Genomic DNA, 12004 nt, shown 5'->3' on the forward strand with positions numbered 1-12004 from the left:
TTGTACAAAAGGCTCCACCCAAATCTCCACGGGATGGGGGGGTAACTGCAAAACCCCCAGCTGAGAGCCCACAGCTAACACCAGCGGTCACCCACGGCAGACTCCAGAGCCAGACAGCCAGTCTGCAGGTCCCTACGCCACTAGCCAGCTGCGTGGGACACTGGGCCTCAGTTCCCCCATCTGTAAAACTGGGGATAACAGCACTTCCTGCCTCACGGGGTGGCGGTGGGGTGCTGTGAGAGCAAACACACTGGTGCCTGTGAAGGGCCCCGCGCAGCATCCCTGCTCAGAACTGGGAGGGTGGCCGTGGTCAGTTTTCAGCCCCAGAGAGCTGAGAGGGCACCCAGCATGTGCACACCCTCAGGCCTACCAGATGCCCAGCGTCTCACCGTTAACAGAAGCGGCGCCCGGCGGCTCTCTCCTCGGCCTGTGCCTCCCGCAGCTGAGCTCGGGCTGGGAGGCACCTGACACACCTGCGCCTCACCCCTCTGTCTCGCCCACCCCCGCTCACCTTCAGGGCCTGCTTTGGTCCCATCTCCTCCCTCCTCTGAGCGCTCCCTGCCCCAACAGCTGTTCCACACACTGAGCACACTTCTCTCAGATGTATTTCTCTTCTCCTGGTGCTCATACCTCCACCTGCCATTTCCTGGGCACTTCGTGTGAGATTTCAATTCAGAAGGAGACACTGTCCCATTTTACAATGAGAAAGCATGAGGCCCAGAGAAGGTAAGTGACTCACCCTGGGTCACACAGCATCAGCTCTACCCTCACGTACCTGGCAGTTGAGACTGACGACACTCCCAGGTCAGGGAGGTATGTTAACCGTCTCCTGGCCCAAGATGTGTCTGTCTCTCTAGGCTAGAAGGTCATCCCAGCCAACCCTGCCAGAGTCCCCTCTCCTAAGTGCCCCCAAGTGTCTCTTTTACCCTCGGCCAGCAGGGAGCTCACTCCCAGCCCCCAGGCCAACTCCAAATGGAAAGCCCATCTTGGAAGCATATCTCCCTCCACCTCCACCGAGCATTTCAGCCCCTAAATTGGTTCAGAAAATGCCTTCTTGACGACGGGCACCCACCCACTGCATGCCAGTTTAAAACCGCCTGAGGGTTTTTTTTTTCCACCTTTACTATAAAAAGACACCTTGAAAATGTAACATTGACATTTCCCTGTCCGTTTTCTTTTTTCTTTTAAAATACAAATATTATGGCCATTCATAGGCCAAAGGGAAAGATTCAGGGAAGGGAGTCGGACTCAGTCCGCCCTCGCCTTGCTGGGTGGCCCTGTGCCTCAGTTTCCCCGCCGAGAGCACAGGCAACTTCCCAACTCACTTTCACCACATACGTGAATTGAGAAAAGGGATCCAAGCTACATGCCAGAGGCTAATTTTCTCACTTCCTCTCTCAGAATAGTCCAAAGGCCCCAAATATGCCCAAAGCAATCAGGGACAAAGTTGGAGCCCAAGGCTGGGAGGACAAGGTTCCCTGCCTCTTCACTGCCTTAAAGGTGGTGAGCAGGGGGCAAAGCCTCCCAGGCGGGGAGATGGAATGTCCGAGACCACCCCAACCGAGGCTCTGGAGCTTCAGGCCCGAGGGCCCAAGGGCAACAGCATGAGGCTGGGTATCCAGAGGCCCGGCTGAGCCACCCTGCTTGGGGGGCAGACATCCCTGGAGAAAAGATGGAAGGGCAGGGTCCTGTCCCCCGTTGTCCAGCCCCACTGAGACCACCTGGTGCTGGAGCAGTCAGGCCAGACGGGGCTGGGAGGAAGAGGGACTCCAGGCCCCTGGTACTCACCCCCGCCCCCCCACCAAACCCACCGTCTCCCCCAGAGGCACCCCTGTCGCATCCCCGACTTCCATCCCAATGCTGGGCTGGACTGGGCAAATCCCTTCTCCATCCTGTCCATCCCCACCTCTGGGGCTACATCCAGGCATCTGAATCCGTCTGGAACACCCCCCCGCTTCTTCTCTCTGTGCCCTCAGACCAGGCCTGTCACATCCCCCTAGAACAACACCTGGCCGGCCACCCCTACCTCTGTGCCCAGTGCGCACCACACTGTAGGTGCTCAAGAAATATTTGTAAATGAAGAAGTGAATCACTTGCCTGGAAGATGGCACCAGCCTCCTTCCTACTCTCCCTGCTTCTCCTCTCTCCTTCTCACCAACCACCTAACGACTTTCTAAACTAGCTCCCTTAAAAACCATCACAGCAACTGCAAACACGTGTGCCGAGCACGCTGCTAACTGCTTCACCTGTAGCATCTCATTTAATCCCCACAGAGGTCCTGCGAGGTCGGTGTTTTTATTATCCTTCCTGCTCTACAGAGGAAGAAACTGACGTGCTCGTTCAGATCAGCTGCTCTGGCTAAAACCCTTCATGGCTCCCCATGTCCCCAGGACACAGTCACGCCTATCCGCACCCGCATGGCAGGCCTGCCCGCCTTTCCCAGCCCTGCTCATAATTCCTGATTCGCCTCCCCAGCCACAATGACCACCTCTCACTGCTCCAGTCCGTCTTGCTGTTTCCTACCTCCAGGCCTCTGACAGGCGAACAGCCTCTGCCTGGACCCCTCCTCTTCTCCTGCCAGCTTGGTGTGACTAACTCCTGCTCACCCACCCACCTGCGCTTTGACACCACTCTCCCCAGAGGCCTCGATGCCCCTCTCTGGGCTCTGTCTGCCAGGATGGGATCACAGCACCCATCCCTCTGGGCTGGAAGGACCAGCCACATGGTCCACGAGAGCAGACAGTAAGGGAATCACCATTGGTCCCCAGCACACAGCAACACGGTAGGGACTTAGGAAATGTTTACTGAGGCTGCCATCGGGCGCTAGAGGTGGGGTCTTCACTGTTGCAGAACAAGCCAAAATAGGTCACTGGTTGCTGTCCAGGACGAAGCCCAGACCTGTGCTAACAATGCCCCCCCGGGGTAATAATAACAAGAACAGCAGACATCTACTAGGTGCTTGCTACGTGCCGGGTACAAAGTGCTTTACGTTAATTAATTCATTTGGTCCTCAGCAATCCTTAGAGATTTACTGTCCCCACTTTACAGATGAGGAAACGGAGGCTCGGAAAGGTTAAGTCACTTGTCAAGGTCACACAGCTGGGAAGTGACAGAGTAGAATTTAACCCCGGGTGCAAGGTCCAAGTTCTTAAGACTGTAACTGGGGAGCTGGCAACAGCCAGGAGCAAGAATAAGCATCACTCTCCCACCCCCGACCTGAGGCTTCAGGCCGAGACCCTGGGGCCTGTGCCCACAGCTGGGTGCGGGGAAGGGGAGAGGGGTGTGGAGGACACAGGGAGAGTGGCCAAGGAGGGCCAGGAATCCACCCCACCTTGTGGCGGGGAGAAGGCCCTCGAGCACTCTGCCCCCGGGGCTGTGTCCCTGGAGAGGCTCTGCCCCCGAAGAAAAGGGAAGCCCCAGCTCCCTTCTGCAGTGAGTCACTGCACCAGGCCAGGCTGGGGACGGGACCGTGGGAACGAGGACGGTTCCTGCCAGAGGGGGAGGGGGAGGGGGAGACTGTGGCGGCCTGAGGAATCCCACGGATTGCCTCTCACTGAGGGCCTAGATGGACACACAGGCCTGGAAAGGCTCGAAGAAGGCCCTTCCGACAGGGTCTTCCCTCCGTAGAGCAGCGACTGACTCCCCATTCACCTCCTCAGGCTCTGAGACCCCCGGACACAAAGCTTGTTCCCTCAAACACAGCCCACTGGGGCATGTGGCTCTGGGGAGGGGAAGAGTGCATGTCCCAACTGCAGCGCTGGGTGACCACCCTGACTAAGCTGGCCCCTGCTGGTAGCAGGCCGGCTCCCGGGCCAGTCTGCCCTGCTCACCCACCATGACCTTTACTTTTAGGGCAGCCAGCCAGTCGGGTGGTAGGCAGTGTGAGGGCCCAGCTGCAGGAGAAGGAATCTGCGTTTTCTCAAAGCCCCAGTGTTGGGCACACCCACAGGGGAATAATTAATCTCACAGCCTCTTGCCAGGGCCTGAGGATCACAGAGAAGGGATGGGGCAGAGCCACAGGGAGCCTGGCCCCAAGGAGAGCTCCGTAATCACCAGGAGAAGGCTAAGTTCTGCATTTTGAGAAGCTGAGGCTTCCTAAGGGAGTGGCCAAGTCTCCCCTGACTCAGCTCGGGATGGAGAGTGCAGAAAAGGCACAGGGGTCCACCTCCCAGGGCACTCTAAAGAAGTGACCCCTTGCTGATGCGCTTCCTTGAGTGGAACCACACACAGATCCCTCCTGCACCCCCGTGTCACGTCCACCCAGGATCAACACACACATCGATCCCCCCCAACCTGGCCCCCTCGCTCCTGCCCTGCCCAGCCCCAGACACCTGGGCCCCATTCCCCCACCCCAGCTGCTGTGGCCCTATACCTGGACCTCCGCGTTCCCTCCAGATCCCCACAGCCCACTCAAGCGCTACATGCAGTCCTGCTCACGTCCCTCCACTCTCCTGGAGCCGGCACCTCCCCACCCCAGTCACCGGGACTCCTCCAACACACACACTCTGAGTTCCACATCTGTAAGGCGGCAAAGGCTCTGCAGCACTACGAGCACAGATGCTGAGGCCGGACAGCCTGGATTCAAATCCTGCCTCTGCTAGTTCTGTGGGACCTTGAGCAAGTTAGTGAATGTCTCTGTGCCTCAGTTTCTTCACCTGTAAAATGGGGACGAGAACAGAGCCTAGCTGAGAGGACTGCTGTTAAAACCTAGAGTTATGCCATGTGATGCGCTTAGTAGGCATTCCACAAGTGTGACTGCCTTCCTCGTAGCCCCCAGGCTTGGTGCATGCTACATGCTCAGTAAATGTGTGTTGGATGAATGAATAAAAAGCTGGCCTCAGGAACACACCCAGTTGCCAACCAGCGGCCTCCCCAGAGTGCCTACTGGTTCCCAAACAACTGTGTCCCCTGCCGCACACATCCCACTGTGCACCCAGGCCTGCCCTATGGAACCAGTGTGTCCCTGCCACACACACCTGCCTGCTCGCACGCCTGTGTGACCCAGCTCAGCGACACACAAGTCTGGGGCATACACCTTGCTTCCCCTCACCCCCCATGTACAGGGCCCTGCATACCTCCCTGCACACCTGCCACACTCATGCACACACCTGCCAACCCCCAAAGGCAGCCCTCACGGGCTCATGCAGTCGGCCCAGAACATACCTTTGGTCAGATGCTGCACTCACTTGCTGTGCACACAGCCCACTGCTGCGACCCTCACTTGCACAGCCGGGATGTATATGCACCTTCGTCTCTCTTCAGCGCACACCTGGGTACCCATCCACAACCCGACCGCCCCGCACACCTACATATGTGCACCTGTAGCCCAGCACTCATTTGAGTGCCCAACGCGCACACCTAGGCCATATTCACGGCAGTGCCCCCCACCTCTGCTGACACCTGTATCCTCGCGACTACACCTGGGTCCCCGCAAATGCACCTGTGGCTCAGAGTACACACTTGAGTCTCCATACACGCACATCTAGGTAACGGCACACTCACACGTGTGACCCGCTCAGCGCACAACCTGCCCAGTTACCCGCACGCTCTCTCTCCAGCCCCCTGGGCTGGTCCCCAGCGCCCCCGCTGCCTGGGCATACCTGGATGTTGCGTTTGCGCTCGCAGGCCGGCCCGGTGCCCTGCACCACGCTGTCGAGCACGGCCACCACGTCGGGTGCGGGCTCCACGAAGCAGGCGGTGCGCGCGGCGCGGATCGCGGCTTGCACGTCGGCGAAGCGGAAGGCACAGAGCGCGGCCGGAGCCGTGCGGGCCGCCGAGGCCCCCTGCGGCCGCTCGAAGACCGCAAAGAGCAGCTCGCGCGCGGGGAAGACGGATACCAGGCGGCTGTAGAGGTCGCCGCGGCCCGCGCCGCCCGCGCACTGCAAGCCCAGCTGGATGTAGGACTCAGTGAGCTTCTTGGCGTCGCCGCCGGCGCCGCGGGGCAGGCAGATGCGCGCCAGCAGGCTCCGCGCCTGGCTCTCCTTGTCGCCCGCGCGTGCCTCGCTGTTGAGCGCCAGGTACGCGTAGGTCTGGGCGCCCGGCTGCGGGTCGGGAGGGTGCAGGAAGGCGCGAACGAAGCCCAGCTTGTGCTGCTCCTTGGCGCCCTGCTTGATCTTGAGAATGTTATCGTCGGAGGGGTTGAGGTCGAAGGTGAAGAGCTTGGCCAGGTCGCCGCGCGCATCCAGGGAGCGGATGGCGATCTCGGGCGTGTTCTCGAAGCGGTGGTCCTCCAGGCTGCGGTTGCGTGGGAAGAAGGCGCTGCCGTAGCCCGTGTACGTGGCGCCCACGAGAAGGCGGCTGCCCCCGGTGCCGGCGGCCGGCGGCAGGACCAGTCCCACGGTGGACGCGTTCGGGTGGTTGGCCGCCACGTTCAGCATGCTAGGGAACACCGTGACGGGCTCGGCGGGCGGCGCGGCGGGCGGGAAGTGCACGGCCACCGCCGAGATGTTGCCCCGCCGCCGCAGCTGGCAGAAGCCCTGGTAGATGGAACCGCACACGACCACCAGGCCCTGGCCGGGGTCCAGTTGCAGGATCTTGTTGTAGTTGTCGGTGAGGCGCCGCGGGTGCTCGCACGAGGCCTGCGGCAGCTGCGGGGCGTGACACAGCGGGCTGTCGGCCACCGGGCCCACGGCCGCCTCGGCCTCCAGGCTCAGGTTAGCGCCCGACAGCTGGTAGAGGCGGTTGACGGCCGCCAGGTACACCGTCCCCGCCGCGCCGTCCAGGGCAAAGTTGTTGGTGGGCGTGGGCGAGGGGAACCGGCGCTGGATCTCCAGGGCGCCTATCCGCGCCGCCCCCAGGAGCAGCAGCAGCAGCAGTGGCGGGCACGGCGGGGCCCAGAATGGCGGGCGCGGCGGCAGGGGGCTGGCCGCGGCGGCCCGGGCGCTATGGGGTGCGCCGCCCGCGCCGCGACGAGCCATCCGGGCGTGCGCGGGCTGCGCGGCACGGCGAGTGCATGGGGCGCGGCGCGGCCGGGAGCCGGGAGCCCGGAGGCGCAGGAGGCGGGGGGCGGGCCCGGGCCGCGAGGCGCTTCCTGCCCGCGCCAGCCGCCCCCGGCCCCGGCGCCCCGGCCGGGCTCAGCCGCTCCGCTCAACCCAGGGGCGGGGCGGAGGCGGCTCCTCTGCGGACACGCCCTCGCGTCCCGCCCCCCCGCCGCGCCCGGCCCGGCCGCGCCCCGCCTCCGGGGCCCCCGCCCGCCCCGGGCCCACCTCCCCACGCGCCCCGGGCCCCAGCCCCCGCTGCCTGCCGGCCCCGCCTTTCGGGCGCCGGGCCCTTGCTGAGCTGTTGTTGGGTCTGGCTGCCCCGCGCCCTCCAGGACCCTCCCGTGCGGCACCCGCGGCCCGCGGCTCCTTTCCTGGAGCTGCCTCCGCCTCCGTCGCTGGTTGCTTTAGTTCCTTCTCCCTCTTGGCCGCTTGGCCTGTCTCTCGCGCTTGTTTTATTTTTTTCCTTTTCTGTCTCTCCCTCCTTCTCGGTAATTGTCTCTCAGTGTCTCCCTGTCTCTGTGTGTCCCGCCCCCCACCCCAACTCCGTGCTTGCTGTCTCTCCTTTTCTCAGTCTGATTCGCTTTCGCTCTGCCGTCTGTTACCCCGCCCCTCCCCTTTCTCCCTTGTATTCTCTCTCCCCCTTCTCTCCTGTGTTTCTGCCTTTGGCTCTCTCTCCCTCTCTCCTGGTTCCCTCCGCGCCCGCCCCCTCGGACCCTCTGTCTCTCTTGATCCCTCTACCCCCTCTCTCCTCCACCTCTGTCCACCTTCCTCTCCCCTTGCCCTCCCTGTCTCTCTCCACCTGACACTCCACTCCCTGTCGCAGGACACTGTCCAGACCTTAGATCCCAAACCATGGACACCCCCAGGGTCAGCTGGGCAGGGGGCACTGCCCCCTCAGATTCCAAGATCCCCAGCCCGGAAAGGGGTCTGACAAGTGGCAGGGACCAGAGATCAAGGGTCAGACATATAAATCAGGGAAAAGTGAAGAGGAGCTTTCAGGTCTGTGCCAAGCCTCGGGGTACCCAGAGTGGAGCCTTGGTCCTGGGGGGGTGATGGCCCCAGGAGGCCCACAGTTACCTCCTGTGGAGACCCAGCTGCCCTTCCACCTACTTTATTCGGGACTCTGGAAGGACCTAAAATCCTCCCAGATTTATTGAAGACCAGCCACAGGTGAGCTGGCACTGGGCCTGCTTCTCCTTTCACCTGGGAGGAGAAGGTGGGCCCTGGGGGCCAGGGCAGGCAGTGGTGCTTACAGGGTCACAGAGCTTATGTGAGGGCGCTCAAGCAGGGCTTGCTGCCTATCAGGCACTATGCCAAGCCCTTCATGTGTTTTGACTCACTTCGCCCTCACAGCCACCTTCTGAAGCTGGTACGATTACTGTCCCACCTTACAGATTCATAGCCTGAGGCCCGAGAGGTAAATGGACTGGCCCAAGATGCACAGCTCATAAGAAGGAGAACTACAATGTTTGGAAGCCCCAGTCTGCTGGCTCTGAATCCCACCCCAACTCTCCCCCAGCCCAGGCCTCTCAGAATGGGGGGCTCCCACATGGTGCCGTGGTCCTGGCTCTGCGGGTGGTGTGGCCTCCCTCACCTGTTCCCGCCTGGTCAGGAAGGAAGAGCAGGGGTTTCTCTGTGCCCCATGGGGGAGGTAGGAAAGGCCAAGCCGACAGCAGTCCCCCACGCCCCCAGCACTGCGCCTTCCTGCCATCAGCATGTGCTCATCACGCCTACCTTTCTCCACCCCCTCTGTCAGTCTGACCGCTGCTCTGACAGCCACGAGTGTTCAACACAGGAAATCAAAGGTTGTTTTCGGGGCCCCATCCCCCACCCCTGGGGCTCAAGGCCACTCAGGGGGCAGCTTGATAGGACCGATGTCCCCACCTCCATCTCAGGGTGGGGAGGACTTATCTTGTGCCACCTGTGGAAGCAACCTGGGAGCCCTGCCGGGGTGCACCTCACCCCACCCGTCCCCGATCATCCCTCTGTCTGTCTCCCTCCCCATCTTATCTTTCTCAGCCTTCGCCACCCCCTGTCTGGTTTTGTCTGTCTTCTTGCTCCTCCCCATTTCTCTCTGTCTCTCTCTCTCTCCCAGTCTCTCCCCCCACCCTTCCACTGTCTGTCTCTTTGTGTGTGTATCTCTTTCTCTCTCTGTGTCTCTGCCTCTCTCTGTCTCCCTCCCTAGCTCCCACCCCTAGCTCCCCCTCTCGCCCCTCCTAGCTTCCTTCCTGTCTCTAGGCTCATCTTGCCGCATCCTGCAGCTCCCCCCACTGAACCTTGAGGATAATGCTCTGTGTGGTCGAAACTCAGTCTGGCGCAGAGTGGATGCTTCCGGGCACTTTGGACACAAACTACCTGCTAAGCTGAGTGCTGGGTCTCAGGAGCCGCCTGGAGCTGGGGATATGCAGGGCCAGGTTAGCCGCAGAAGACATAGCCGGGGTCCAAGTGTCTTCACATAAGCTGGAGGTGGAAGTGCTGTGTGGCCTAGGACAAGGCACTTGCCCTCTCTGAGCCTCAGTTTCCTTGTCTGTAAAATGAAGACAATCATAATAGCACACCAGCCCCTGGGAGGTTATATGATGTGAAGAAAGGAACGTACCAGAAAGCACAGTGCTGGGCACGTGGCAGGCACTGGACAAATGCCCACTTTTCCCCTTACACTGAGCAATGGCCCATCAGGGCCTCATGGTAGCTAGCAGAGCCACTGTCTACCAAGAGCAAACTACTGCACCCAGCACTGCCCTGAACAATCTGATGCCATCCTCACAGCCAGCTGAAAAGGCAGGGGGTCATCGAACCTATTTCACAGATGGAGAAACTGAGAGCTATTAGCAAGGGGAGGATTTGAACCCAGATCTGTCTCCAAATCCTGTGCTTTCTCCCCTCTGCCCATTAGTTGGGAGCTCCCTCAGGCCACGACGGATCATGGTGGCAGCCACCCTATACCCCCGGTTGGGCAGAGAGGTGCTGATAACTTGGGCTGAGTGAATGATGGAAGGATCGAATGAATGAAAGAACCCACATCTCCCCTGGCCTTGCTAAGAGGTGGTGCGGTATCCTCCCAGAAGGGATTTTAGAGGGAACCAAGGGGATATGGATGGCACCCAGGATGGCAGGTTAGGTAGCACCCAGCATCAACTCAATTTGAATTAACTAAACCAGATTTGTCAACCCTGGAGTGACGGCCAGCTTTTACACTGTGATTCAGGCCCTTTTCAGTTTTTGTTCAAGACTTCTGATTATATCAAGGAGAAGGACTCTGTTTGGAGCTAATGTGTCTTTAATGCCTCTAACATTTGTCATTGTCCATTTTTAATAGAGAGAAGGTCTCAAGCTCAGCATTCTAGAATTTACTTATAGCTCCTTGTTTTCTTTATAATATTTGCAGTTATTTTCTGGTTTTGGCAAGTGATACTACAGGCTTTCCAAGTATAATAATGATGTAAAGCTTGCTTGATAAATGCATTTATCAAAGTTTTTTTAAATTTTATTTATTTTTGGTTGTGTTGGGTCTTCGTTGCTGCATGCGGGCTTTCTCTAGTTGCGGCGAGCAGGGGCTACTCTTCGTTGTGGTGTGCAGGCTTCTCATTGCAGTGGCTTCTCTTGTTGCGGAGCACGGGCTCTAGGCGTGCAGGCTTAAGTAGCTGTGGCACGCGGGCTCAGTAGTTGTGGCTCAAGGGCTCTAGAGCACAGGCTTAGTTGTGGTGCACGGGCTTAGTTGCTCTACGGCATGTGGGATCTTCCCGGACCAGGGATCGAACCTGTGTCTCCTGCATTGGCAGACGGATTCTTAACCACTGCGCCACCAGCGAAGTCCCTATCGAAGTATTTAAAATGTGAGTTAACTTAAAGACAAATATGGTCATAACCCTGGTGGTACAAAATGCCTAAAATTTGGGAAACATTGATCTAATCCAGTGCCTTTGTAGATGAGGACATGGTGGCCCAGACGGTGCAGGTCTTTGCCTGGACACCCAGGGGTAGGTGGCCAGGCTGGCCCAGAGGAGGAGGGCCTGGGCCTTTCACCGCTGCCTGGGCAGGGGCTTCCCCATCCTGCCCCGTCCATCCTCGGCTCTCTGGCTGCCCAGGGCAGAGCGTGAGGAGGAGGAGGAAATGTTTTCCTTCTTCAATTGGAAAAAATAACAGTGGGGCCAGGGCTGCACAGGGAGGAGGGGGTCCTTGCCCTCCTGTCGCTCAGGCCTGGCCTCAGCGAATGCTGCCCCTGCAGGAAGTGCTCCTGACATGCGCACTGCTCCAAGCACTGCCTTGGTAACAGGAACAGAGGCCTCTGGGACGGCTCAGCAACCCCAGCGTGGGCCCCGACGGTGCCAGGAGCCACCACTGCAGTTCCTTGGGAGCTTTGCCCATCTCATTCCCCCTGGGAACAAGCTTGAGAGGTGGGTTTTATCAGCCCCTTTTTATAGATGGGGACACTGAGGGTCAGGGAGGTGACACCACTTGCCCACAGCTGCACAGCTCACTGGCCTCCAAACTCTGCCCTGGGCCACTGTGTCCCTCTCTACCTCTTGCCTTGGAGTTGAGAGACTTGAGCTCCAGGCGCAGCTCTGCCCCAACACCTGGGTGAGCTTGGTGGCACCACCTCCCTTTAAGCCTCTGTTTCCTTACCTGGAAAAGGGGAGTATAATCCACCTCACAAGGCTGCTGTGAGGATGGAAAAACACACACATGTCAAAGGCCTGGCACATCAGGAAGTATGGCGTCCACTGACTTTCCAGCTCTGAATCACAGGGGTCCTCTCCCCAGGGTCCTAAAATTGGTCATCTGTACCCCACTCAGGAGAGCCCCCAGACCCAGATAATTACGTCATCCTCATAGCGGCTGCCACTGAGACGCCTCATCAGTGCCAGTGACATTAAGGGCTCAGATACAAAAAATTGCCTTAATTAACCCTCCACCAGGTCTCCCTCCCCTCTTCTCACAAACATGGACACCAGACTCAGAGAGGCCTAGAGGCCTGCCTGAGGTCACACAGCAAATAGGTGGCCCAAAGTGACCCCTGCCCC

The 12004-nt window shown here is 59.6% G+C and overlaps 1 protein-coding gene across 3 annotated transcripts in view; it reads right to left on the reverse strand.

Moving 5' to 3' along the window:
• PLXND1 (plexin D1) overlaps positions 1–7067 on the reverse strand; it is a 52063-nt gene extending 44996 nt beyond the window's left edge. For all 3 annotated transcript variants that reach the window (XM_089919765.1, XM_089919764.1, XM_022562751.2), the window contains exon 1: positions 5601–7067. In XM_089919765.1, coding sequence (XP_089775891.1) covers positions 5601–6917 — 1317 coding nt within the window. In that variant the 5' untranslated portion in view covers positions 6918–7067. The remainder of the gene's footprint in view (positions 1–5600) is intronic.
• Positions 7068–12004: the final 4937 nt, after the last annotated feature.

This window comes from Delphinapterus leucas, chromosome 10, assembly GCF_059928025.1.
Source record: "Delphinapterus leucas isolate spDelLeu-1000000601 "Yukka" chromosome 10, BTC_Dleu_Yukka2, whole genome shotgun sequence".
Classification (NCBI taxonomy): Eukaryota; Metazoa; Chordata; class Mammalia; order Artiodactyla; family Monodontidae; genus Delphinapterus; species Delphinapterus leucas.